Consider the following 26583-nt stretch of genomic DNA (forward strand, 5'->3'; position numbering starts at 1 on the left):
TCTTTTTGCATATAACCCCTTCTTTCCTGCCTGGGTAAAACCCCTCTGGATTTAGGACATTTTGATGACTTCAGGGTCACATTTCCCAAAGACCTTTAGAGTGGCTGTGAGCCGAGGGAAATAAAGCAGAATAAAAGGACGATCAGCACACTCCGGAAACTGCTCTTCCCTTCCTCCTCCTCCCTTGAGACAGAGTCTCTAGCCTATTCACACCTTGACTTCTCAGTGCAGCCAAGGATGGCCTTGCTGATTCTCCACCTCCCAAGGGTTGAGATAACAGGCGTGCCCCAGAGCACCTGGTTTACATGGTGCTGGGACTCAAACCAGGCTTCATGCACTCTCCCAACCAACGACGCCTGCAGTCCCTGGATGTTTCTTTCCAGAGAGAAAAAGAGCAGTTCTGGTGTGGTGGTACTACCTGATGGGCCCTTGTGGACATGGCTACCTTCCAGCTAATGGAAGGTTCCAGTTAATTGAGGTGGGGCTGCAGTTTTCTCTCCATCCTGGTGCTCAGGGTGACCTGAGTCCTGTTTGGCCCGACAAGTGACCCAGCAACTCAGCTCTCCCAACCTCCTCCTCATAACCATCTCGCCTCTTTGCAGGCCTACAAGCCTCCAATAGCATCATTCCATGGACCCCTCGGAAGGAACTACCTGATGTGTTAGGCTTTTTAATTTAGCACACAGCACACGTATATGCCCCTAGACAAAACACAATTGATTTATAATTCTCTTAATGGAAGCCAGGCTTTACTTGCTCCAGAAATAGATCGTTACCTCTGCCACCTTCTGTAATTTTTTCCCCGTTTTTTTTTTTTTTAATCCCACCGAGGTCTGGAGATATGATGTTTAATTTCAGCCTTTTCTCATAATCCACTAAGCTTCAGACATTTCTTTTCAGACCTTTAGTTTATAATATGTTTGGTCGCTTTCTCTTCATTAATTAATGTCCTTCCTGGGCACCCGTGACAGGGCTTTTGTATGATGCCCCTCTTACTGTAAGCAGGTGCTTTCAGCCTTAATGAACAATTTCCTGGAAAATGCTGTAACAAACAACGAGTAATCAGGCCAGGAACACAATGAATCTGGGGCTTGCATGCCATTCAGCAAATTAAACCTGGGGCAACAAGGGACAGAATGTGTGTCCCACGGAACCATGTGGTGGGGTCAATGCACACTAAAGTTCTAGAAGGAGAGAGAACAGTTTACTCCTGTAGGAAACTAGAGCTCAGGGTCATTGTTCAGTCACAGACACCTCTAACAAGAGAGTAGCCTGAACACAGGGCCCAGACCAGACAAAACCAAGCTGGCCTCTGGCCTAGCCCTGGAATCATCTCTAGCCTCCACTGAGCATCAGTGGGGCCTGTTGGACTTCATCCCTGTTCCTTTCTGTCCTTTGTGGAAGACCTGGTGTACCCCAGGGAGGCAGCCCTTCACTGGCCCAGAGTCTCAGCCAACTCCTAGGCATGTCCGTGCCGGGGTCCTGCCCCCACACCCCATCCGGAGAGCCGTGCCTGTGCAGCAGCACTGAGCATGTGCGGGGGCCGGAGGCACCTGTCCGAGGGCCCTGCTTCTACTCTTGTTTCCTCAACTTCTTGTCATCCTGTGAGCCAGTTTTTTCTTAATTAATTTACTTTTAAAGTCTTTATATAAATATATTTTATCCAAATATATTTGATATATTAAACATACCTCCCTGCATAGTTTCTTTGCTCTTTTTTCTTGCTCCTCCCCTCTGTTAGTCCCTTTTGTCCCCCTAGACAGTTTTACTCCTACTTGTGTATGAGTGTGTGTGTGTGTGTGTGTGTATGTGTGTGTGTGTGTGTATGTAGACCAGAAGGCAATCTTCGTTGGGGTTCCTTAGTTGCCATCTACCGTGCTTATTTGAGTCCATGGCAAGAGGTTATCTCTTCCTTCCCAGTGCTGGGACTAAAAGTCTATGCCGCCTTATCTTGCCTTTTTTTTTTTTCATGGTTCTGGCTATCAAGCTCAGGACCTTGTGCTTGCAATCAAATACTTCACCAACTGAGTTATCTCTGTAGCTGTGTGTTCCGCGTGCCAGGGTGGGGGAGGTATATGTGTACAAGGGTGCATGGAGCTCTCCACTTTATTCTCTTGGGAAGGTCTCTCACTGAACCCTGAGTTAGGTTGGCAGCCAGCCAGTCCTGTCTCTGTGCCCCCCACTCCCCATGGCAGTGGGTTGCAAGTGCATGCAACCTTCCATGCCTGGAATTTTATGTGGGTTCTGGGGGTTTGAACGCAGTTCCTTGTGCTTATACAGCAAGCCATTTCTCCAGCCCTTCCGTTTGCTCTCCTGTCATGCCTATATATGATCTTTTATGCCTATTTAAAAATCTTTCCTCAGGAAGCCATTGACAGATGAGACCTCGTGACATTAAGGCTTCTGTATGTACCACAAAGGAAGTGGTTAGTCAGTGAAGAGACAGCCTGCAGAATGGAAGAAAACCTTTACAAGTTCTGTGTCTGACAGCAGTTTCATATCTAGAGTGTACAAAGAACTCACGAAACAAAGAACAGGGCCAGTGGCTCGGGGTAAATCATGGCTGCTGCATAGGCATTGTGACCTGAGTTCAATCCCCGGGACCCACAGTGCAGGGAGAGAACCAGCTCCCCAGAGTTACCCTCTGACTCTGCATGCTGTGGCACGTACGTACCCTCTGTCACTCAGTCTTTCTCCCCCACACTAGTAATAATAATACAATTTAAGAGCCGGGCGTTGGTGGCGCGCACCTTTAATCCCAGCACTCGGGAGGCAGAGGCAGGCGGATCTCTGTGAGTTCGAGACCAGCCTGGTCTACAAGAGCTAGTTCCAGGACAGCCTCCAAAGCCACAGAGAAACCCTGTCTCGAAAAACCAAAAAAAATTTTTTAAAGTAAAAAATTAAACAACCAATCAACAAAAGAACTGACAAAGTGAGATTTTTTTTACCCTCCCCACTTTAAAGATGAAGAAGTTTGGGTTCCAGGTTTGGCAGACCCACCCAAGGCCACCTAGTTGGTGAGATGCAGACCTGGAATTGGGAACCCAGGATCCCCCTGAGATACTGGGCCTCATGGAGCTGGCTGTTGCCTTGGTGATGGTGAAGCACCCAGCAGGGCTGACCTGGCCAGGCTCTGAGCCAGAAATTGTCAGCATTGGGAACAAAGGGCGGCAATATATTTCTTTTAAAATCCAAATACCTGATCCACGGGTTATCCTGAATAGAGCCGACAGAAATCTACATTAACCATCCATTTTCCCATTCATCTGATCATTTTGAGTCTTTGAAATAGTATAATGTTCTTAATCACAGCACAGCTATACTCACTGAGAAGACTCAGGCCATCCAATGGAGGTGGTGGGCTCCCCCCCAGCAAGATGGCTTCAAGGGCTTCCTGGGCCACTCCATAAAGGGGCCAGTGTCCCCAGGGGTTGCAGTCCCTCACGTCAGCAGAGTGGGACAGCTCCTTGTCAGTTCACACGTGAGTGGCACTCTACAGGAATGCGGCAGTGCTGTTTCCCACATCACAATATGTCAGGGCCATCTTCCAGCAATGCCATTCAGTTGATGGTGATTATTTTACATATCTTTGCTATCCCAGTGCCTGTGATGCTGCTGCTGAATGTGGAACACCATCATAACGACAATGCTTAGAAAGCACACGCCTTGTCTTCCTGCGTCCTCCTCCACACGACGAACCTATAAAGCACTGTATATAGCTTCTAGGTCTTTCTGTTTCTCTTTATATACGAATACTGTCTTCTTCTTCTTCTTCTTCTTCTTCTTCTTCTTCTTCTTCTTCTTCTTCTTCTTCTTCTTCTTCTTCTTCTTCTTCTTCTTCTTCTTCTTCTTCTTCTTCTTCTTCTTCTTCTTCTTCTTCTGTCTCCCAGGTTGATCTTAGACCCCTGGGTTCATGTGATCCTTCAGCCTCAGCCACCCCTACCAAATGCTAGAACCACAGGTGTGTACCACCACACACTTTTTTCATCCATGTGTTTAATACTTGTACTACATGACTGGGCATACTGGAGATGACTTACTGAAGCCCTCATGGGTGGGCGTTCAGGTTGTTTCGGGGCTGTGCCTCTCTAAGACTGGTGCTTTTGACCTGCCTTTGGTCTTGATCAGTGGGGATACCAGGCTATGGAACACTGATCAGAGCAAAGCTCTCTGATTTCCCACTGCACTGGCCTCAGGGGTCTTGCAGGGAAACACATTGGTGCTTTGAACCAGCCTCTTCCAGAGGCCCCTGCCTCTGACAGGCTCTAACTTACCTGCAGCAGGTATTTTTGGGTCTGAAGTTGGGCCACGCCAGAGTCACCCCAGTGTTACCATGGCTTAATGGACAAATGAAGGATGAGGCCCACGTGGGTAGCTGCACTTGGGACCAACTCGGTCCAGCCCCACATTTGCTCAGCTGAGCCCACGTTCTTCACCAAGAGATTTCCTTAGCCACAGTTTTTCTTCTCCTGGCTTCTTAGGAACTCTGGAGGCCAAAACTACAGAACTGCAAGGGTCTCAGAGGTGGAGGCGATGCGTTGTGAGCAACTGAATATTTCATCGAACATCTTCTCTGAGCAGAGCACTTCACATGCTCTCACGGTGTAGCGTTCAGAGTCCTGTGATGTCAGTGACACGGTCCATGGAAAGCATGAACCCTGGCCTGGGATGTAGTTCAGTTGTTCGGATGCTCGCCTAGCTGCACAAAGTGCTGGGTTCCATCCCCAGTACCACAAAAACCAGGTGTGGTGGCTCAAAGCGTAATCTCAGAGGCAAAGGCAAGGGGATTGGAAATTGAAGGTGATTCTCAGCTACACAGAGTTTGAGGTCAGCCTGAGCTAACTGACACCCCATCCAAATAAGGAGGGTGAAGGACGGGAGTGGGGGGATGCAAGCGGAGGTTTTCATTGTGTTATGCAGTCTACAGCTCTTAGGCTTTGGAGCCATCCCTACTGACTGCTGTTTCGTTACTTGAGCCCTGCAGTCTCCTTGCCACAGGCACTGAGGAAATCATTTCCCCTCCTGGGGTATAAAGTGTTGGACATCAGATGCTGCTGGGTGTTCTCGGGTCAGTTTTGATACCTTATGTGTTGCTGTTCAGATGACACAGTCACATCTTGGAGATACATGAATGGCTCTCGAGGAACCAGTTCCCCAGTCCTCTCTGCCCATCTATCCAGGCACTTGTGGTTACATCTTGTGGTTTGAGAAAAGTTTTTTCCCCAAGGGGGCAGGAATTGGATCCGACCCGCCAAGGATTAATTACTCCATTCCCTGGATGCCTGTATTATGGCTGAGGTTTTGAGGATGGAGCTCTGATTTGGTGCCTGGGCATGAGGGACTCCCTATGGTTCTTAGAACCCTGAAGGTAGGAGAGCAGCAGACACAATGGGCAGACATGTTGGAAGAGAGGTGGGGGGTAGCCGGGCCGGCTGAGTGTGCCCTGATTTGCAAAGAAATGGAAAGATGGAGATAATTGCTTTGTGAGAAATAAGATGGTTAAGAACACAGATAAGTTTTCTGCCTTCATCTTCACAGTGCTGGAGGCCATGGATATGAAGCTGCTTGCTCAGGAGTGGGGAGCACAGGGTGGTGGGGTGCACAGAGCCCAGAGCTGTTGGAATGGGGCAGGAGGCCAGCACTTGATTAGTTTGGAGATGTCTGCCCAGTCCCATGGGTGTGCTGTGCTCTCTTTCCAGCCTGGCTGATGTCAGGGCCACTTGCTTTCGGCAGGGCAGGGGATGAAGGGGACAGGACAGTCTTCTGATTCTGATGAATGGTTGCTGGCAGCTTCCCTATCGTCATTCTTGAGATTTGCAGTGTGAGGCTTCCTAGGCAAGAGGAAAGCAGGATTTATCAGGGTGGTGGAGCCCAGCTTCGGGGGAAGACATTTAACATGTCAGGGGAGGGGACTGCAAGGCCCTCTGATTTATCCCTAGGGGTAGGCACCTATCAGGGCTGCACATTGGCACTGGAACTCTGTGCTCCTGCAGTCAAGGGAACACTCTTACTCTTCTAGAGTTTAGGTGGTGTGGGTTATTTTTAAAGTTTTGGTTTTATTTCTTTAGTTGTTGATTAATTAATTAATTAATTAATTAATTTTGTGTAGGGATATTAGAAAGCAGTCAACATAAAGTCAGCCCCTGGTGGGATTACTAGGGGGCAGGAGGCTTCCTCAGGGCAAAGACAGAGCCTCTTAGTATTGGGCTGAGGAGGCTGATGGTGGCCCCTCCTTTCATCTCCCATCCCTGCTGATTAGACCCAGTGAGCGGGGTTGGGGGGGAGGTGGGGGGAAGGGGATGGGGGGTGTCTGGGGATGGTGAACCAGCAGGGGCAGGGAAGGGGAGAAGAGGGGCTAGACTGGACAATAACCTTGGTGTTGGCCTCCTGTGTGCAAACTTGGCTTTTCTGTTTTACTCAGAAAATAGCAGAAGTGTGTGCATGCCCTATAAATAGAAGATAGAGGTCTCTCTGCACCCACATGCTGGGAGAGATGTGAGGTGTGTGCACAATCAGTCCCAGCTTCTGCCGCTCCTGGTCCTGAAAGTGCCTTTTCACGGGCCACTCAGGGTATTATTCGTCCTCATTTGCAGTGTGAGCTATTGACCAGCCCTCAATGCCTGCCTTGTGTTGCCTTCCCAGGGCAGACAAGCGCCAGTGCTGATGGGGAGGCCCAGACAGAGGGCTCTGAGTCCCACTCAGGATGTCACAGGTGCCCACTATAACCGATGCCAACAGACTGGAGCTCCTGTGTGCTCCTCATAGAATGACATGGGAGGAGTGATGTTTTCTGTCAGTGAGACAGGTGGATGTTTTTAAGGCTTCGGGTAGGTGGAGGCAGAGGCTGGCTGAAGAATCAGTTAAGTAGTTGACAAAGATGACCCGAGAATCCCTCTCAGTGCAGACAGTGCTCTGTGTACTGGGAGCATAGATGTGAAAGCAGCAGATGGAAATGCCTGCCCCAGGTGTTCTGCCGGTGTGGAGCAAGGGTTCGTGAAAAGTAAATAAGACTGGTTTTTAAGGCCGGAGAGAACGCAGAGGTTGTGTTTGGGTAGTAGTTACAGAAGAGCAGCTTTGGAGAAGTGACATCTGTAGGGACCCCAAATGCATGGGTCTGTGCTTTCCCTGCCCCATCCAGGACCCGGGACAAGCATTGCTAGTCCTCCTGTACCATGTTCTAGTTAACATTAACAGTCAACTTGATGAAGCCTAGAACTACTTTAAAAAAAAAAAAAGGACTGTCAATTGAGTAATCAGGTTCATCTATTGGGAACTCTCCTGGTTGCTAATGGATATGGAACTCAGTCTACTGTGGGAGGCACCATTCCCTAAGTACTGGTCTGTATATGGAAGCTAACTGAGCACCAGCTTGAGTAAGCCAGCAAGCAGTGTTCCTTCAGGAAAATATCTTCTTTTTGTTCCTGCCCTGACTTCCCTCAATGAAATGTAAGTAAAATAAACCCCTTTCTTCAAGGTTCTTTTGGTTGGAGTGTTTTATCACACTAACAGAAAGCAAACTAGGACACATGCTTTCCCCAGCTTCTCTGCATGCATTCCAAGCAGTCATTATAGCCCATCCCCTTTGATGTGGTAGAAGAACCTTTCCAAGGTCCATAAAACAGTGCTGGTGAGTAGCTCAGTTGGTAGGGTGTCTGTCTAGCATACCAGAGGCCCTGGGTTCAATTCCAGTCACTGCCTAAGCCAAGTAGTCTCAGCCTTGGAAATAGGAGCAGGAGGATTAGGAGGTTGGGGTTCATAAGTCAGTGTCTGGCTGCTGCCACCCCCAATGCAAATTGGTTGAAAAAGAAGAACTCATTGGAGGGACACAGAGAGAAAGAGGTTCCAAGTACATGGCTCTGACTTCAAGGTATTAGCACCCTCATAGTAAGGCAGGTAGGAGAGGTTTTGCACAGATGAACTTTGTGACAACAGGTCCCTGGGCCATCTGTCTATCTGCTCTCTGTCCCAGTTTATGCACATTGGCTAAGAGAGCCCCTGGTGCCTGGCCAGGTGTGGGATGTCATCAAGAGGACAGGCTGGACTCCATAGGTATTGGCCTGAGTCAAGCTAAAGATAGAACAGAGGCGTCCTGAGGATGACAACATTGTCAAAGTTGGCTCAGCCTGCATGGCCAACCCATGCCAGAGCAGGACCCCTGGGTAGGGAGGAGGGGTTCCTTTGCTAGAAGGTCAATTCTTGGTCTTGTTCTCTGTGTGTCTTTGTCTCTGAGAGCTTCATGTATTTTTGGCTGACCTTGAACTCACTACGTTGTTGAGGATGACCCTTGAACTTCTGATCTTCTGCCTCTACTTCCTGAATACTGGGATTAGCACCACCATGTTCAGTCTGTGCAATGCAGGGACTGAGCCTAGTGCTTGGTTCATGGTAAGCAGGCACTCTACGGATTGAGCCACACCCAGCCCAAGGTCAATGTCTCTTAAGATACCTGGTAGCAACCTGGAAGGCCCTGAAGAGTCACCAATACAAATGCCAAGGATACAAAGTGGCATGATTCAGGCCTCCTGGCTGACTTGGGTTTGAACAAGAGAAGCAAAGTCTCTCACACTGGGGTCATGAGGAGCTGTGCTCACCTAGCTTGCTATGCTGCTAGAAAGGGCTCTCCTTAGGTGTGTGCTGATGAGTCGTGCGCCATGGCTGTTGCAGATAAAGACTTGGCCGGCATCTGAGGTGATCCATTCCTGAGAACCTTACCTGAGATGTTTCTGTCACGTTCTCACAGGACTCTACTATCCCACCTAAGCTGTGAAACATCCTCCAACATTTCCATTTGGCCACAGTGCAAGCTTCTCCTGCCTGGCTCTTGGCAATGCCACCTGCTACATCTGGTCTCCACAGCCCAGTGTGTTCACCACCTGCCTCCCCTCTTCCATGCTCTATCCACCCCGAGTCTGGTTTACCCCACCCAGGCTTTCCCAGGTCCTCCGATTGCTGCTGTCAATCTTGTTCAGTGGGCCTCAGCCATCTCGTGAGGTTTCTTTGGGGTTTCAGGCATAGGCAGGTGTTACAGGGGCCTCCTTTAATTTGTGGCTGGGGCATGAACTGATTAGGTGTGAGTCACATCACCTGGCTGCCTCTCTGCCCCTCCATGCATCAGCTACAATGCCTCCCATACTCCAAAGCAGGAGGAAGCTCCCAAACTCTGGAACCAAGCTCCTCTCTCTGCCTCTTAGCATGCAGGCAGAAGAGACAGAGGGAAGAAGCCAGTTGACTTATTTACACGTCTCTCCCTCTGAAAATGATCCTGGGGCATTTTCGTATTTAATTATTAATGCCCCGATGGTAGCTGATACGTTAACCTCTGTCACTCCAAATGGAGTCATCTAATAACCACTGTGGCAGGATTGATTTTCCCTTGGTCGTCTCATAAGCATAGGTCTTTGTTTCGTGTGCTTCCCGCCAGCCCCCAGGAAGTCCCACTAAAGTGACTGGGGAGGAGTTGCGCTCACATGGTGACAGATTTTCTTTCTGGCTGCTTTTCTGTCTTCTCAACTGAAGTGTCAGAGACAAGGGGACACAGTTATTTGAGAGTCAGTCCCTGAAACGGAGGTGTAGGGCTGTCCGTCCCAGCACTGATCGCTTACAACATGTCAGAAAGATAAAGGAAGCATGCTGGGAGACAGCAAGGTAGGCAGGGTGACCACGCTGGAGCACGGGGCCTCTGCTGCCACTTTCTGGGGGCCAACAGGGACATTGTCAATGGTTCTGACCTTTGCCAATCCCTGCTGGGTAGTAGATGGTGCTTGACTGGGCAGAGTTGAAGATGAAGAGCAGGCTGAGGGCTAGATAGAGCAAGCAGGAAGGAAGAAGGCTAGCCTGATAAAAAGGAGAAGAGAGAGAGAGAGAGAGAGAGAGAGACTGCTGGTCCGTCTGTATACAGGCTCACATACTCATATGTGCACAGAGGCCAGGGAAGGCATCAGACATCCTGCTCTATGACTCTTCACCTTCTTCAGGGTCTCTCACTGAACCCAGAGCTAGACTGGCAGCTATCAAGCCTCAGTGATCCTCCTGTCCCCAACCCTCACAGTGTGGGGGTTCCTGGTGCTTGCAGTGGCACCCAGTGCTGGGATCCAAACTTAGGTCCTGATGCTCATACAGCAAACACTCTTACTCAGATATCTCTGCAGCTTCTTGACGGATTCGCTGACTGACTGGCTGCTTGATTTTGGTGCTAGAAATGGAATTCAGGGCCTTGCACACACTATGCAACTGCTGTACTATTAAGCCACACCTACAGTCCAGGATACATCTCAGACGTGGGTAGGTTCCAGGAAAAGAATCTGAGTGTTAGGGGGTCTGAGAGGCATCACCATTTTCCCCCTAATGTTGGACATCCTTCTTTCCCTACTCCCACCCGCACTGGACATGGCCCTGGATAGACTTGATGTTCCAGGCCTCAGATTGTCAGTCTAAATACCATGTCCCCTCCGCCATCCATGTCCTCTTCCAGTGTGTTCAACCAGACAACTACCACCCTCTCTGCCATAGTCAGTCTCCAGCGATCCCTGCCAGTAAGAGTCAGCTAAACCGAGCCATTCAGACCTGACTCAGCAAGAAAAGCTTTAGTGAGGACTTTGTTGTTGTGTTTTTCAAGACAGGGTTTGTCTGTGTAGCCTCAGCTATCCAGAAACTAGCGCTATAGACCAGGCTTGCCTAGAACTCAGAGATCCATCTGGCTCTGCCTTCTAGGTGTTGGGATTAAAGGCATGTGTTACCACATCCACCTAAGAGAAGACTTCTTAAGAGCTTCCTGGTGATGGCTGTGATGCAAGTAACCACCTTCCACTCACCATGGCTCCGCCGGAGCCAGAGGACCCGTCTCCTCTCCTCTTGTGGCCCACTCCTTTAATATCCAAAGCCTACTAAATTTAAAGGTGCCATCTCAGGTCTTTTGGAGGAGGATGCTGAAGCTAACAGGACATGCCCACCATAGATCAGGGCCACATGGAAAACAGAGACAAGCCACTCTACAGTGGGCATCCAAGAATCACCTACCTTCCTGAGTTCTGTATGTATCACTCATTCCCCCAGAGATGCTTGATGAGCCCAGAGCTCCATGGAAAAAGATGTTCATCTCCCTCCTGGCTCTCCAACTCTCCCCAGCACTAGGTGCCATGTTCTGAATTTATTTGAATCTCCTAGTGGGGAATGGAGTGGTAGGATGGTTGGCTGACATTAGCAGCCGCCCTCAATGCTGTGTGGACTCTAGGTTGTGTGTGGCCGTTGTTGAGTCTCTGATGCTAAACGGGGAGGGGAGAGGGTAGGGTCTAGGAGAATAGCTGCACTTCTTAGACTCTGCCAATTTAGAGGAGCAGCGGAGTTACCCTTCCCTCCCCCAAAGGATCTGTGGATGCCCTTGATCTCTGGCTAAATCTGCGCTTAGCTGGGTGATTTCCAGAATATATGTAGATAGTACAACTCATTAGTCATTAATTTAGACCCCGTAGTTACACAGAATTTGTGATGATTTGCTTGTCATTGAGAGAGCTTCTTAAGAAAGAGTTTAACAGGAAGTGACTGAGGTGGGGAGTAGTTACGCTTCTAGGAGAAAAGTGCCGCATGAGGTACTATATCTGGAGATGAGTGTAAATATATGCCATTCTTGTTTGTCCTCCAAGGAGGATAAATGGTCCTCATCTAAAAACTTAGGGCCTGTGGGCTAGCTACCCAACCATTTCAAATCTGGGGACTGATTTCCAATGTCAAAATGTTTTCTAGAACACCCTCAGCCCTGCTTAATGGAAATTGTATTTCTTTTAGTGTCAGTGGTTGAAAAAGAAAAGCTGCCCTGGATTCATTAAAACCTTTAAATAAATCACAATAGCACCTCTTCCGTGAGTCATGGTGTTGGGTCAGCTCTCAAAGGACACGGGGACTCATGGGGTCCAGCCCCGCTGGATGTGTCCTCACTGCCCTGTGTCCCCAAGGTCAGTGGCCTATCAAGTGGGAGCATTTAGACTAGAAGGCATTCTCTAAAGCTGTAGGTTAGGATCATAAGGTCTTGGAGAGTAAGAGGCTGTAGGGTAGGGCCATAAGGTCTTGGAGAGTAAGCACAGGGGCTGCTCAGCTCCCCACCCCCACTCCCTGCATGGCCCATTCTCCATCCTCCTTAGGCAGCTCTGTGTTGGGGGTCTCTCATTTTGGGAACAAGGGGTTGTTACTGTGTAGCTGCACTAAATACTCACCATTCAATGGTACTTCAGGGGCCTTGATAACCTGGAACACTGCTTCCTTAAAAGCTGTCTCAGTCCCTCATCTCACAGTGGGAGTGATAATTAGTGACACTAAGGGACGGGTACCCTGTAGGAGGAAAGAGAAGCAGAGGCCCAGTGTTCGAGGTGTCTGGTGCCCAGCATGCTCAGAAACGCTGCCTCAGTTCAGTTCCCCCGTGGGACACACAGTTACTTTATTTCTCGTTTTGGCATAGGAGAAGCAGGAGGTGATGGGATGCCCCAGCCTTACCAGAGATGGAGTGGAGGGCGAGGGAAGAACCTTGACTCTTCAATAGCCAGATCTGAGTTTCTGTATCAAGGATAGGCTTGGGGATTGCAACTGGGGTGGTGCTCTGAATGCTGAGAAATTTTAGCCAATGTACTGCATGCAGGCCTCTTCCTGGGGAGATCTCAGACCCTTGACTCGGACTCCCCCTCTTCAGTTGCTCAGAGCTGTTGCTGTGATAGCCAATGATGTGAAATATCCAGCCTTCATCACTGTGTGGCAGCTGTGGGAAGCCCAGTCTGTTAGTGTCTATTTATTGGCTTTGAGGGAGGACCGAGTCTTAGCACCACACAGATGCCACAACACCAAGTCTGAGTAAGCAGCTTTCTTCTCTGTTTTCCCACACAGGGCCTGATGGCGCCATCCACCGTGGGCCTCCTTGTTGTCTCCCTTCTGCAAGCTGCCCTCACTCTGAACCCCGAGGATCCCAATGTGTGTAGCCACTGGGAGAGGTAAGTTGGCATTTTCTGGAGGGCTCACTCTGGATGTGGCACTATGGAGAAATACCAGAGTCAGGAGAGACAGCTGCTGGCCGTGGAAGGCTTGATGGCCAACAAGGAGGTGTGACAGACAGACAGGGCCGCTCAAACTGAAGGACAGGGTAAAAGCAAGATTTCTGAAACCCAGGACCGTGGGAGGTGATGACATTACAGCAGGTGACAACATCCTGTCGGGCTATCCTGCTCTTTCCTCCTTTGTCCCCATCCTGTTCTAGAGACTGTTCTCATTGCCATGACAAAATATCTGACAACATGACTTAAGAAAGGCAGGGTTATTTTGACTCATAGCTTGAGGTTATGGTGCATCATGCAAGAACAGTGCAGCTCCAGGAGTGCAGTTCCAGGAGCAGGAGGCAGCTGCTCACATGCAGGAAGCAGAGAGACACATGCTGTGCTCACGTCCCTTCCTCCTTTCTAGTCAGTCCAGGACCCCAGCCCGTGGAACGAAGTTGTCCACGTTTAGGCAGAGTCGTCCAACCTCAGCTAACCTGGTCTAGAAATCCCCCACAGATAGAGGTTTGCCTTCTAGGTGTGTCTAGATCCAGTCAAGTTGACAATGTCGACTCTCACACCCATTTACAGACGAGGGAGCACAGGCCTGGGGAACGGTGGCACGAGTGACGAGGTACGGATTGTGGTCCTAGATGTCTTATCCTGGACTCTGGGGTGTCTGCCATAGTCTCCTAGGACTGGCAGCAATGGCAGAGTGGAGGAGTGGTCAGAGCCTACCATGGGCGATGAGGGGCCCTCTTCCATTTTTGGTCTGATCAGGGCAGGAGGCTAGCTCAGACAGGGCGGCGGGGCCACAGCAGAGGAGCCTGCCGCATATAGGCTGCTGCAGGGAGTCCTAGAGTCTAGGCTAGGTCTCTGCAGATGGTCTGACTTTGAAGCACAAGGTTAAAGTATTGATTTTGGTGAGCAGAAAGACAGTGACCAGAGACCCAATCAGGAAAAACCGAATTAAACCCTGGAATTGATTGGCTATGCTGACCAGGATGACTCTGCCACTTAGACACTAATAAATCAAATGAGTAAAATTAAGATGGAGGCCCGATGGGGGAAGTGGATGGTGGAGGAGGGAAAGCAAGATGGGCCCATGGGGGTGGATGCCAGCCTCTGGGCAGAGAGAAACATCACAAAGAGGCAAGCCCATGCGCTGGGGTAGCCTAGACACTTGTAGGCCAAGAAGACTGGCTGGAGGGACAGTGCCTGCTCCAGTGTGTTGTCTGGTGACTGCATGTCCTATGCATCGCTGTGATGACATCAAGGCTTAAGCAAAGGGTGTTTCTGTAGAGCCCTGGGAAGAATGTACAGATCTGTGAAGACTTCAGGGCGTCCCAACCTCGATTTCCCTACCTGGTCAGCTGTGCTCTTTGAGGGAGTCCCTGAATGACTGTGAGCCCACAACCAGCTTCATCCAGCAAGGAAAAGAAACATCCTCAGCTCACAGGCACGAGGGAGGAGCAAGGGAGCCAGGTTCTCGAAAGTGCTTTGCAGTCATTGTCTTCATATTGGCAGCATGGGCCCAGGCCTGGGTCTTTATAACTCAGGGGCAGTAGACTTACTGGGCGCGTGTGAGTGCAGGCTCTGAAGCGGAGCCCAGAGACTGGGATTCTGTGTTCCCGTCTTCTCACTTTCCCTTTCCTCCCGGTGGAATCTAAGCCTTTGTTTCTCAGTGTTCAGGGAGCCTGGCTGACAGATAGAACCACTCACTAGTCTCTCACGGGGGCCTCCTCCACAGATAAGCCTGTCCATCATCCACCCAGGTAAGACTGATGCAGCAGTCAGGTTCTTGGATTCCCACTGCCTCTCTCTTTCCCATCTGCGTCTTCTTCCAAGGCCCCAGTCTGGGTCTCTCTCTCTCTCTTACAGAGAGCCATCCATTAGGACAGGACTCATAATGAATCTACCCAGACTTGAAATGAAACTCTACTTGTCTCACCTGCCCAGCATGAACAAGACTGGAATGTGAGCTAACTCTTGGGTGGCCACATCTCTCAGTTCAGGTCACAGTCTGTAGGAGAGAACAGGGAACCATCCAGCAGTGAAACAGGTTTTATTCCCCTCCACCCCTGGGAAGGAGGCTGTCTGTGATACCTGTATCTAACAGTGTGATTCCTTCTTAGATCTTCCAGCCAAGCTCTCCTGATAGTGTTTAGATGAACCTACCCTGTTCTATTCCGTAAACACACCCTGATCCTCAGAGAGTACTCAGTAATACTTTCCCAGCTGGATTAGCACTTCTGGAGGGCTCCTTATTAGTTATGTCCCTCTACCATGAAACCCAGGGTAGTACCCCTTCCCCTTCCCTGCCTGAGTTGGTAAAGCCTGCTGCTACAAGATGGATTAGCCCCTCATTAGCATGTTGGCAAGTGAGCAGTGTTAAACTACCCAGCCGTGACAGCAGGGCACACACTGCAGGTTGGAGACTTGGCGCTGGTACAAGGCCCTCTTGGTGGACTCACTCAGAACCTGGGGATCCTAAAAGCTAAGTCCAACCCCATGACACCAACAGCCCCTACCTTTGGGGCTTGTTCCTTTGCCTCAGTCAGCAGTGAAATAGCAAGCTAAACCCCAAGTGTTCAACAAAGGTAGGGTGTCCATCCTGTAGCAGGACCTGCTCCCTGCCCCCACCATGGTAAAGAGGAAGAATGGTTCTATGCCTAGCACAGGAGGAAAATCCATTGACTGCCATACTGATGAAGGCTAGCATCTATTAAGCACTTATTATGTACCCAGTGAGCAGTTTAATTTTTTTTTCCTTTTCCATTTACTCTGAGAGGTACATACTACTGTCACTGTCCTTTAATTCTCATGGAAACCTACAAAGTCCCTCATATTTGTCACAGATTTTCAAATGAGGACATGGAGGCTTATGGGAGTTCAATGACATGTTTAAGGACATGCTAGTGAGTGATAGGCTCCACACAGGCCTCCAGGCCCAGGCTCTGACTCATTCATTCGCCTTGTAAGAGACAGCCTTGCCAAATGCAGCATGGTGCTGTGGAATTTTAGAAGACTTATGGGAATCAGGGGTAGGTGCTGACCTGCCTTTTTCCTAAGGCCTGACAATGAACAGGGGTGTGGCCATGCCTGCATATACTTATATGTCTGGAACACATCTCCCAGGTACCCATGTCCAGAGATGTCTTTACCATCCTCAGTGTCAGAACTCCCCACTGCTGGCCATTCCTGGCCTGCTTGCAGGACTCCAGACCTTTTGCCTTGCAGGCATCAGGGAGCAGACTGGGGCTCCACTGCACCCAGCCCTCTTGCAAATGAACCAACAGTTTCCTTAGGCAAAGCAGATGGGCTTTTACAGCCTGAGCCTGCCATCTGGCCCAGGTCAGTGAGCCTTCTGGGGAAAACATGGAATACCAGTCTACATAACAATTAATTCCTGACACGCTCTCCATCCTGCCCAGGAGGTGTGTGCCACGCATCAGCAGCCAGGCATCAGTAGTGCCACCTCATGTCACCTCGCCAGGGTGGCAAAGGAAAAGCCTGCTTTGGTAAAGCCAGGAACAGATTTCCTGTGGCTTCCACCTGCTGGTCTATGTTGCAGCTAATAGACAGGATAACTATAACTGCTTCCTCCTGAGTGCTGGGATTAAAGGCATGTGCCACCACCACCCAGCTAAGGCAGAGGGATCTCTGTGAGTTTGAGGCCAGCCTGGGCTGCAGAGAGAGTGCTAGGACAGACTCCAAAAAGAAAATAATAATAATAATAATAATAATAATAATAATAATAATAATAATAACTGCTTCCATTGGAAGGTCTGGAGACGCATGCTCTGTGTAGCCCCAGATCTGCTAGAAATGCAGTAGACTAGAAGGTCACTGGAAGAACTAACGGAAGTTACTTAGACTGGGTGATGCTGTTTCCTTATCTTCAAAGTGAGAGTAATTCTACTCCCTGCTTTATAAGACTGTCTGGGAGGAGTCTATTGGTCAAGTATTGGCCTAGAAACCATGAGTACTGGAGTTTAAGCACCCAGAACCTACATTAAACAAACAAGCAAGCTGGATATGGTGATGATTTCTTGGAATCCCAGTTCTGGGGAGACAGAGACAGATAGATCCCTGGGTCTCACTGTGGCCATCTTAGTCTATTCAGCAAGTTCCCAGCCAGTAAGAGTCCCTGCTTCATAAAGCAAGGTGGCAGGCACCTGAGGGACAGCAGCCAAGGTTGTCCTTGGGCCTACATACACACACACACACACACACACACACACACACACACACACACACACGCACGCACGCACGCACGCACGCACGCACACACACACACAAAATAACACAGGTATACACATGTATCCCTGAACACAAACACATAAAATAATGGAATTAAAGGGCTTATTATAGGGCACTCAATTAATATTAACAGTTGATATTGGTACAGCTAGGCAAGGTGCCTCTCCCAGCCTCAGTTTCTTCATGTATGTAATGGGGCCACTTATTCGGTTGTTTTAAAGAACATCTCCCCCACACACCCATAAAGGCCTTAAGGATTCGAATAAACATATCATCATTATTACTTTAAGAGAGCGGGTCTTGTATGTTGCCCAGGCTGCCCTTGAGCTTGTGGGCTCAATAAATCCTCTAGCCTCTATGTCTGAGGCTATATGGCATGGAACAAAATATTTTGACCTGTGGAATCTGCCCTCTAGAACCCTACAGAATAAACTCAAACTTTTTTCTACTTACTATCAGATAAGTGAAGTAGAATTTAAGAATTTACTTGGGTCAAAAGTTAGTGAGGTGAGTGGGTGTTGGTGGCACACACCTTTAATTCCAGCACTTAGGCAGAGGCAGAGGCAGAGGCAGAGGCAGAGGCAGAGGCAGAGGCAGAGGCAGAGGCAGAGGCAGAGGCAGAGGCAGGTAGATCTCTGTGAGCCTGGTCTACAGAGTGAGTTTCAGGACAGGCTCCAAAGCAATACAGAGAAACCCTGTCTCAAAAAACAAACAAACAAGCAAACAAGCTAGTAAGGTGATGGTCTAGTTTCTTTTCCTATTGTAGTAATAAAATAGTCAGGCAAAAGCAACTTATGGGAGAAAAGATTTCTGCTGGCTCACACCCACTGTGGTGGGAAGTCACAGCAGGAGTTGATCACATCCAATCCACAGTCAGGAAGCAGAGGGCAATGACTGCATGCTGATGCTCAACTCACTCTTTCCTTTTATATTGTTAGTTCAGGATCCCAGCCCAGGGAATGGTTCCACCCACAGCGGACAGGAGCTCCCCTCAGAGAGCTTGATCAGGATACTGTGTGCCCTGCTTGTGTGCTCAGAGCCACATCCTCCAGCTAATTTATAGATTCTGTCGAGTTGACAGTTCACTTTAACCAGCACAGATGTGGCCTAGGGTGACAGCTGAGATCCAGGGCAGGAGTCTGGGAGCTGGGTCCCAGTCTTGGGGCTGTGGGCTGGGCAAATCTGAGAAGGGAGGTATGTCATGGCTTGGGCTTGGCCTTTGCTGACCATGGCTTCCATCTCTTGTTTGACCCTCAGCTATGCTGTGACTGTGCAGGAGTCTTATGCACACCCCTTTGATCAGATCTACTACACACGATGCGCAGACATCCTCAACTGGTTCAAGTGCACCCGTCACCGGTAAGCACTCCCCAGAGGACAGGGTCGAGGGTAGATGCCTGACTCTCTAGTTTGTTATTGAGAGACCATGGGGCAGGTGCTGTGTGCACTGTCAGTACTGCATTCCTGGAACTCTCTAATGTTGGTGGTCTGAGACATTGTTAGCTGCTTGCTTTCTGACTTCACATCCTGTGGGCCAGGAACCCTCAACAGCAACATGGGAAGTTGGTGTATGAGCACCCCGACTTCCTCACCAAGAGGGGAGGGCCCAACTCTGAGGCATTTCTGGTCTGTACCCCATGGATCCTAGGATAGAGTCCCTGTTGTGCACAGTAGGCACCTATTTAGTAAAACACACCCTGAACTGGTTGCTTGATGCTCCCTTCAGACCTCTCTGAGTTTTGTCAGAGTTGACTGTGTCCCTAGCCAGAGGAAGAGGCAACAGTTGGCACTGTCTTGCCCTGAACCCTGGTATTCCTGAGCCAACACTGAGCTTGTTCTGAAGTGTGGTTCCATTGTCTCAGGAGGCTATGCAGCCTTCCATTACCCTGGGGCTGGGTGAGTGAGCAGCTGCTTATTAAAATAGTCTATGCTCCTGGAACGTGAATGATTTTGCTAAATTATTGAGTCTCTGTGGAGCTTTCATGATGACCCAGAGTGTGCACGCTGACAGTGGCACCATCAGTCTTCCAGGTATAGTAGCTTGGTTCAGTGTCTTTCCCAGAGCAGCCTGGCCCCAGGCCCCACCTGTCCTGCTTCCTAGATGGGAGCACACAAGGCTGGGAGAGCCAGGAGCAGTGGTGTCCTCTCTCCTGTGAGGTGTCAGTGGTACAATGGAATGGCTCAGTGACTTCTGTCTCAACTCAGAATAAAGATCATTCTTTGACACTCGAGTGCGTGCATATGCACGCTCGCGAGCACACACACACACACACACACACACACACACACACACATCCCTGCCAGGCCAGGGGCTGCCTTCCTACATGGGGGGAAGTAGCTTCTGCAAGGCCAGCTTACCCATTACGGGCTTTTGACAAAGTAGAATGACCTTAGCTTAATACATTCCCAAATATCACAGATTTCCCATGAGGCCCTCATTGTCGTTTGTCACGAGGTGAGAATTTTAAAGATTTGGGAAGGTTGTCCGGGCTGTGGCTAAAGGAACAGCCTCCCAGCCTTGCCTGGGCCTCTGTGTGAAACAGGCTGAGGGAGTTCAGCTCTGCTGCTCTTCACAGAGGAAATAAGGGCAGCCCCCTGGGTGTGATGGGGAGTGGAAAGAGCTCTCCTTCAAGGTCCAGGGCATTTCCTCTTCCTGTCTTTAATGGCCGTATCAAATCCACTGCACTGAATGTGACCCACTGTGACTCCCTCCTAAGGACACCAGCCCCCTCCTTCAAAAATGTTCTGAAAAGCCAGAAAGCCACCAGAGAGAACTGGTACGGAGCATTAGTCAGGACCCGGTGGCTTTGCAGTTTGCGTGAGCTGGGTTTGAGTCCTGATTCTGGCAGTCTTGTTCTCAGGATAATGCATTTTTTATTAGCCTATATGAATTGTACAAAATAACAGACCTTATTATGACATTTTCATATGGAGGTATAATATACCTTGATCATAGTCCCCCCACCTCTCCTTTCCCTTTCTTGTCTGACCCTGACATTTATTAGCTGTGTGACCTCAAGCAAGTCATTAACCTCTCTGAGTATCAATTTCTCATCCATAAAACAATGGGTGGTGGGTGGAGGGAAACATAAAACAAGAATGAAAGCTCTAAAAGACAAATGAAAGAAATGGAATTAATGGGGCATGATGATGGGGTGTGACAATGGTCCCTGACCCAGGAGGCTGCTGGGAGAATCTTGCCTATAAATCTCTAGCTCAGAACCAAGTCTCAAAAAATTGTGTCTCTGTAAGGACTAGAACCCTCTCTGACTCTCAGTGCCCAACAGGGACGCTAGCTTCCTCCTGGGCAGCCTGGGAGCCTGGTTAGAGCTTCCCAGGGCACAGCACGCCCTCTGCAGGAGGCCGGAGGAAGTTCATGGGGATGCCGCAATCAAACCCAGGGAGTCGGTCCTCTTGCAGCCTCTCCTACTCGCTAAAGGGATCAGGCCAACATCCTGGCATAGGATGGCAGTGAGCATCAAAGCTGTCAGTACTCCATTACTGTCCAGGTCCCTAGGGTTTCCCTGAGTCCAGAACCCAGAGGGCCCTAGGGGAAGCCCCGCCCCCTTGGCCCTCCACAGTGTCACCCCAGCAGCTTTCTTGGCAGCCCTTGTATCGAGCAGCGATTGGGAAGTCAGCAGGTTCTTCCAGCACCACGTGGGTAATACATTCTGCACCACAGCGGCCCACATCCCACCATTGATTTTTCTTTATTGCGTTCTTTCATATTCGAAGCCGCCATGCATTTTAAAGCAATTATTGAATGGCATCCTCGATAGAGCTTAACACAAATATCATTCTAAACGGGATGGATTGATTTTCAATCCTTTCAAGTGGCTCTCTCCCTCGTGCCTAGGATCAGCTATAAGACGGCGTATAGGCGCGGCCTCAGGACCATGTACCGGCGGAGGTCCCAATGCTGCCCCGGCTACTATGAGAATGGAGACTTCTGCATACGTAAGTAGGAGCCTTTGTGGAGGGGGAGGGGAGCAGAGGAAGCCTCAGCCCACCCTAGGGCTTTGAAAGTCCATTCATGGTAACTAGTAAAACGAATGGACTTACATGTTAGTGCTTAGAGGGCACTCTGGGCTTGGTGCAAAAATTTTGTGTGGTTTGGCCTCAGATCAACCGCCTTCCACTGTCACCAGGGCAGGTGGAGGCAGACAGTTCTGGATCCTGATGGAGGCAGAGAAGTGGATCCCTCTGGACTGGATCCCATGAAGGAGCAAGAAGAAGGAATTCCAAGTGCCTGGCTCAGAGCTAAGCTGTCTAGATGCTTGAAAGAACTAGGTGGAATAGTGTACACCAGAAAAACCGGGTTGCTGATGGCCACAGGTTCCTAGGTAGGGGACTCTTGCACCAGCTTGCTGGCCATGTGGCTCTGGGCAACTTCTTCATCTGTCTGGGCTGATGACTATGAGGGTCTCTCAGAGTCACATCTGACTAGTGGGATGGCACTCAAGGGATCTCCAGGAGGATATCTGGATGTCCCCCTAACTGCGGGGTGTAATGGAAGCTGGGGATTCTTTCTGGTATTCTCCTGTACCAGAAAGAACTTGGGCAGGTGAGTGTGCCAGAGTTGGGAATGAAATAATGGTTCAAGGCTTATATCACCTCTCATGCTGGAGACACTCAATTCTAATCACCCTCCGGATGAGTGAAAGATGCTTCAAGCCAGCTCAATAGTGATGGTACTTCAGGAAAAACACAAAGAAAGGCACACTAGCCAGACCCCCGAGGCTTTCCTAGATACGGCCTGAGTACCAAGCTAGGATGAGGCCTGGGCGGGCACCTCGCCTTGGATGGGGGCTATCTGGGGTATGCTGGTAGAAGTGAGATCAGCACTGAAGAGAAGAGCCAGCCGGGCATGGCTGGGGATCAGCAAGCCTGAACAGGGAGGTGTGTCAGCAATGCTGCAGAGCAGGCCTGGGTTTGAATCTTGCTTTGCCACTTCTGACTCCTTCCTTTGTTGTCATGGAGCCCAGCAACCAAGTGTTCTGGGCACTATTCTAACCAGGCCTTATTCCTTGTCAAACAACAGCCCTGCGGGGATAGGTGTCATTGTTTCTTTCATTTTTCAGATAGGGAAACTGAGTCACAGAGGCCCAAAGTAATTTGGTCAAGATCATACAACCAGAAAGGGGCAGGACTTGGTTTTGAGTCTGTGCTGTCTGGCTCCAGGGGCTGTGCTTCATGGGACCATGTGACATTTTACTTCTCTTGATATCAGTTTGCAAACCTGTAAATTGTGGCCAGCATTAGCTGCATTGCTGGACACAGTGGAGTTCACTTCTCTGTGGCTTTGGCTCTTCCTACTTTGTTTTTTTTTTCAGTTATGGCTTTAGCTTTAACTGCTCAAGGGGTTCATAAACATTTCCCTGGGAATCCACATATAGCCAGGGTTCTCTAGGGTGGGTTGCACGATACAGTCCGAGTATTCTGACAATAGCCATCCCACACCAGAGAGACTGAGGACCCAGTAGTTGCTCAGCAGTTCCAATCTGGTGCTAGAGGCCTGGAGGATTCCTGAAGAGCTGCTGCCTCCAGCCCAGGGAAGCTGGCTCCATCAGCAAAGGAATTAGCAGTAGTTGTAAGAGAGGAGGTGAACTCACCAGAAATAATTCTCTCTCTCTCTCTCTCTCTCTCTCTCTCTCTCTCTCTCTCTCTCTCTCTCTCTCTCTCTCTCTCTCTCTCTCTCTCTCTGTGTGTGTGTGTGTTCGTATGTCCATGCCCAGATTTTCTCTTTCCAAAAGAGCCTAAGTCATACTTCATTAGGCCCTCCCTGAATGACCCCATTACCTCTATAACACCCTGTCTCCTAATAAGGTCATGTCTGAGGGACTGAGGTTCAAGACAGAAATATTGAAGGGATATGAAGCTCATGGCACTGCCAGCAGCCTTGTCTTCCTACTCATGGGGATGGAAAACTTGGGTGGTGGCCAGCCCTGCACAGGCTTCATTCTGTCAAAGAGGGAATGCAGACTCTAGGCTGGGGGAAGCTGGGGAGAGGCAGTGGTATGGTAGAGAATTACATCCAGACCTGCTCTGGGCAGGGAATGGAGTATCATTCTCCCTCAGCAAACCTCCCCGGGGCCTCGATTCTCACAGGCAGAAGGATGGTGGCCCAGGAGAGAAAGCTTTTGTGGATTCTACCACTAACTTGCTGTGCAATCTTGGTCAAGTCTCTTGGCCCCTCTGAGCATGGAAACAGGAAGAGAAGACACAGTAACCGCGTGTGCAGACAGCAGACAAGTCAGTACTGTCTAAGGGGAGCAGTACTAGGGGGAACAGCTTCTCTCGCTTTGTTCCATCTCCTCTGCCCAGAGCAACCATCCTTGTCTGGAGCGTTGCACCAGAGCTGCTTACCCCTGCTTTCCTGGGTCATACCCTGTCCTTTGTCGTTCTTTGTAGCCACAGCTGAGTGCCCCCTTGATTGCCAAGTATCAAAGATTTTCCAAAGATCACAGGGCCCAAGTGTCTTTCTTCCTCTACTTGAAACAGTCTTGGTGTGGCTGCCTGTGTGGAGCTGCTTTTATGTCCCTTCAGAGCAGACTGTCACCTACATGGGGGTTTGAGGCGTTGGGGGGAAGCTCTGCCCTTGAAAAATACTGGCTGAGCATCAGACTGAATAGGGTGGGTGTGCTGCAGTAACATAAAGCCCCAGACGCTTCAAACAGCAATGATTAGTTTCTTGTTCATGTCTGATGTCTACCTGGGCTCTCTGAGGCTGGGTCCTTGCCAGCATCAAGCCAGCCAGAACCTCGGATGGTGGTGCAGCCACTCACTGGAATGCTGAGGGATTCTCGGGGCACAAGGAACTGGGCTCTGACTGGTCTTGAAGATGGAGAGTGAGGGACATTTAATGACCATCACCAAAGCTACTCAGAGTCCCATAGGGTGCCGCAGTACTCACAGTTCATTTCATCTAACAGTATCGTTGCAGCACCTGTTAACTTGTAACAGCCTCTGTATGCTCTGCTCCTGAGGTGGGTGGCTTGCTGGTGACTCTTCAGCACTACCTGGAAACCTTGTTTCATAGCAGACTGCATACTTGAACCTCTGGCAAGTTCCCTGGTGGTGGTGCTGCTGCAGCTGCTCCTGGATATTCCGGTTGAGAACCCCTGGGCATGATTCTGAGAAGGGGTTGGTTCCCCCTCTCCTGCCCCAGTACCTACACCTTCAGTGTGGGTTGTCAAGAGGCCCAGCAGGTGTCTCACAGGTGCCTCTCTTTGGCAACAGATCTTCTCCTAGAAAGCAGGAGAAAACAAAACAAAACAAAACAAAACACCTGGGCTACAGGAGTGGCCTAGTTGGCCACTGTTGGCCCAGTCCCTGGTTTCCTATTTGCTCTGCCTCAGTTTTCTTTCAGGGAAGAGCTAACTCCCTTAAGTATCTAGGGAGTATCTTCTAGCATTCCTGGGAACCTCAAGGACTACTGGTCTACCTTCTGTTTTGTGTTTTTCATGGTGATTCACCAGTGGAAGAACTAAGAAGAAACTTAATGTCAGGTGTATGCGGCTAACAGTAAGCACAGCTGTATAGAATTGGAGGCTGGCCCTTCAAGAGTGTTTAGCTGCCGAAGGGAAACAGCAGTAGGAGGCTTGGGAGACAGCGTTCACAGAGGGAATGTGTGTAGGGGGCTACTAAGATTGCTATCCGGTAAACTTGTCCTAGAATTGTGACTTGGGTACTGTTGTTTTTGGTGCTAAGGATTGAACCCAGTGCATGGCAGGTAAGGGCTCTACCACTCAGCAGCACCCTTATTCCAAGTGTGTGGTGTTATCGATTATCATGTACATGTAGCACATAATGTTCTCAAAGCACCTTGCTTGTCATCTGATGTCTCATTCTCTTTTGAGGTTCTATCTTCTTTTTCCTGAAGGATCTGAGTGTAGGATGCAGGTGACACCACCGTGCCCATCCGTGTGGTGTGGGAGGGGGCAGGGTTGAACCCAGGTTCGCCTGCATGCTCGCTGAGCTCTCTACTGGTGTGGTCTATTCTCAGACTCTTCCAAAAGTCTTTAGTAGTTCTTTCTGGGGGTGTGGTGGGGGGTGTCTCAGTTTTTTTTTCTGGAAACCTGAGTCTGCCCTCAGTTGTGACACATGAGTTACAGTTCTTCCAAGGATTATGGTTCACTGTCTTCTGGATTTATTATTGTAATGCGGTGTGTCTGTTTGGAGCTTTAAAAAATTATTATTTCATTTCATCGCTGGGAGCAAGTGCACATGCCCTGGAGGCCAGGAGAGGGCACCATATCCCCTGAGCTAGAGAGACAGATGGTGGTGCTGTACTCAGCATGGGTGATGGGAACTGAACTCATGTTCTTTGGAAAAGTGGTGTATTCTGAGCCACCTCTCCAGTCCTGGAGTTATTTTTATTTGTATCCTTTACTTTGCAGAGACACACGTCTTCAGGGTAAGGATCCATGCCCTTCAGTAGTCTGGAATGTTCTCAACCATGACTCCTCAACGGTCTCCTTCCTTCATCCCCTTGTCTGCTCCCTCGAAAGTACAGTGCGTCAGGTCCTCTCGCACCATGCTCTCAGTCTTGTAAATCTTCATTTTCACCTCTTATCTCTAGTGTCTTGTCTTGAGTGAGTGCCTCAGATCCATGGTTTAGATCCTACGGCTCTGCTAATTAACCTGTCTACTGGGGTCTGAATTTCAGTTGCTCATGGCTCATCTCTCGGGGTTTATTGGAGCTGTTTCAGAAACACACACTCCTTTTTCTGCTGTGTCTCCTCTCATGACCAGTTCTGTTCCTGCTTTTGTTATTTTAAACATAGTTCTTTTAATGGGTGTCACTTTTTAGCTGTCAAATGTGTGTGTGTGTGTGTGTGTGTGTGTGCACACATGTGAGCACGTACACATTTGTGGGTATTTGGGCACGTGTATGTCTGCATATGAGCATGTGAATAGAGATCAGAGGTCAATCAATGTTGGGTTATCTTTTTTTTTTATTTAGGTTAGAAACAATCTTGTTTCACATGTCAATCCCAGCTCTCTCTCTCTCTCCCTCCCCTCCTGTCCCTCCCTCCCCACCAGGTCCCCCAGTCCCCCACCCAATCTCCACTCTGATCCCCAAGGAGGGTGAGGCACTCCATGGTGGATTTCCAGTAACTGTCATTTCATCTAGAGCAGGGCCTAGGCCCTCCCACAAGAATCCCAGCTGAGAGCCTCTCATATTGTGGCATGGGTACTCAAAGTCTATTTGTATGCCAGGGATAAATACTACCCAAATCCCCATAGATTACCTAGGCCTCCTCACTGACACCCACATTCAGGGGGTCTGGGTCAGTCCCATGCTTTC

The 26583-nt window shown here is 49.5% G+C and overlaps 1 protein-coding gene across 20 annotated transcripts in view; it reads left to right on the top strand.

Moving 5' to 3' along the window:
• Megf11 (multiple EGF like domains 11) overlaps positions 1-26583 on the top strand; it is a 311453-nt gene that overhangs the window by 98934 nt on the left and 185936 nt on the right. For 19 of the 20 annotated variants that reach the window (XR_005874712.1, XR_005874713.1, XR_005874714.1 and 16 more), the window contains exons 2-4: positions 12868-12971; positions 18531-18632; positions 21130-21230. Coding sequence is in view for 17 of the 20 variants with exons in the window: in XM_040739711.1 (XP_040595645.1) it covers positions 12874-12971; positions 18531-18632; positions 21130-21230 (301 nt within the window). In the remaining 3 variants the exon portion in view is untranslated. Of the gene's footprint in view, positions 1-12867; positions 12972-18530; positions 18633-21129; positions 21231-26583 lie in introns of those variants that run through there. The other variant, XM_040739712.1, reaches the window with a different exon arrangement.

Source organism: Mesocricetus auratus, unplaced genomic scaffold (genome assembly GCF_017639785.1).
Source record: "Mesocricetus auratus isolate SY011 unplaced genomic scaffold, BCM_Maur_2.0 Super-Scaffold_100691, whole genome shotgun sequence".
Classification (NCBI taxonomy): Eukaryota; Metazoa; Chordata; class Mammalia; order Rodentia; family Cricetidae; genus Mesocricetus; species Mesocricetus auratus.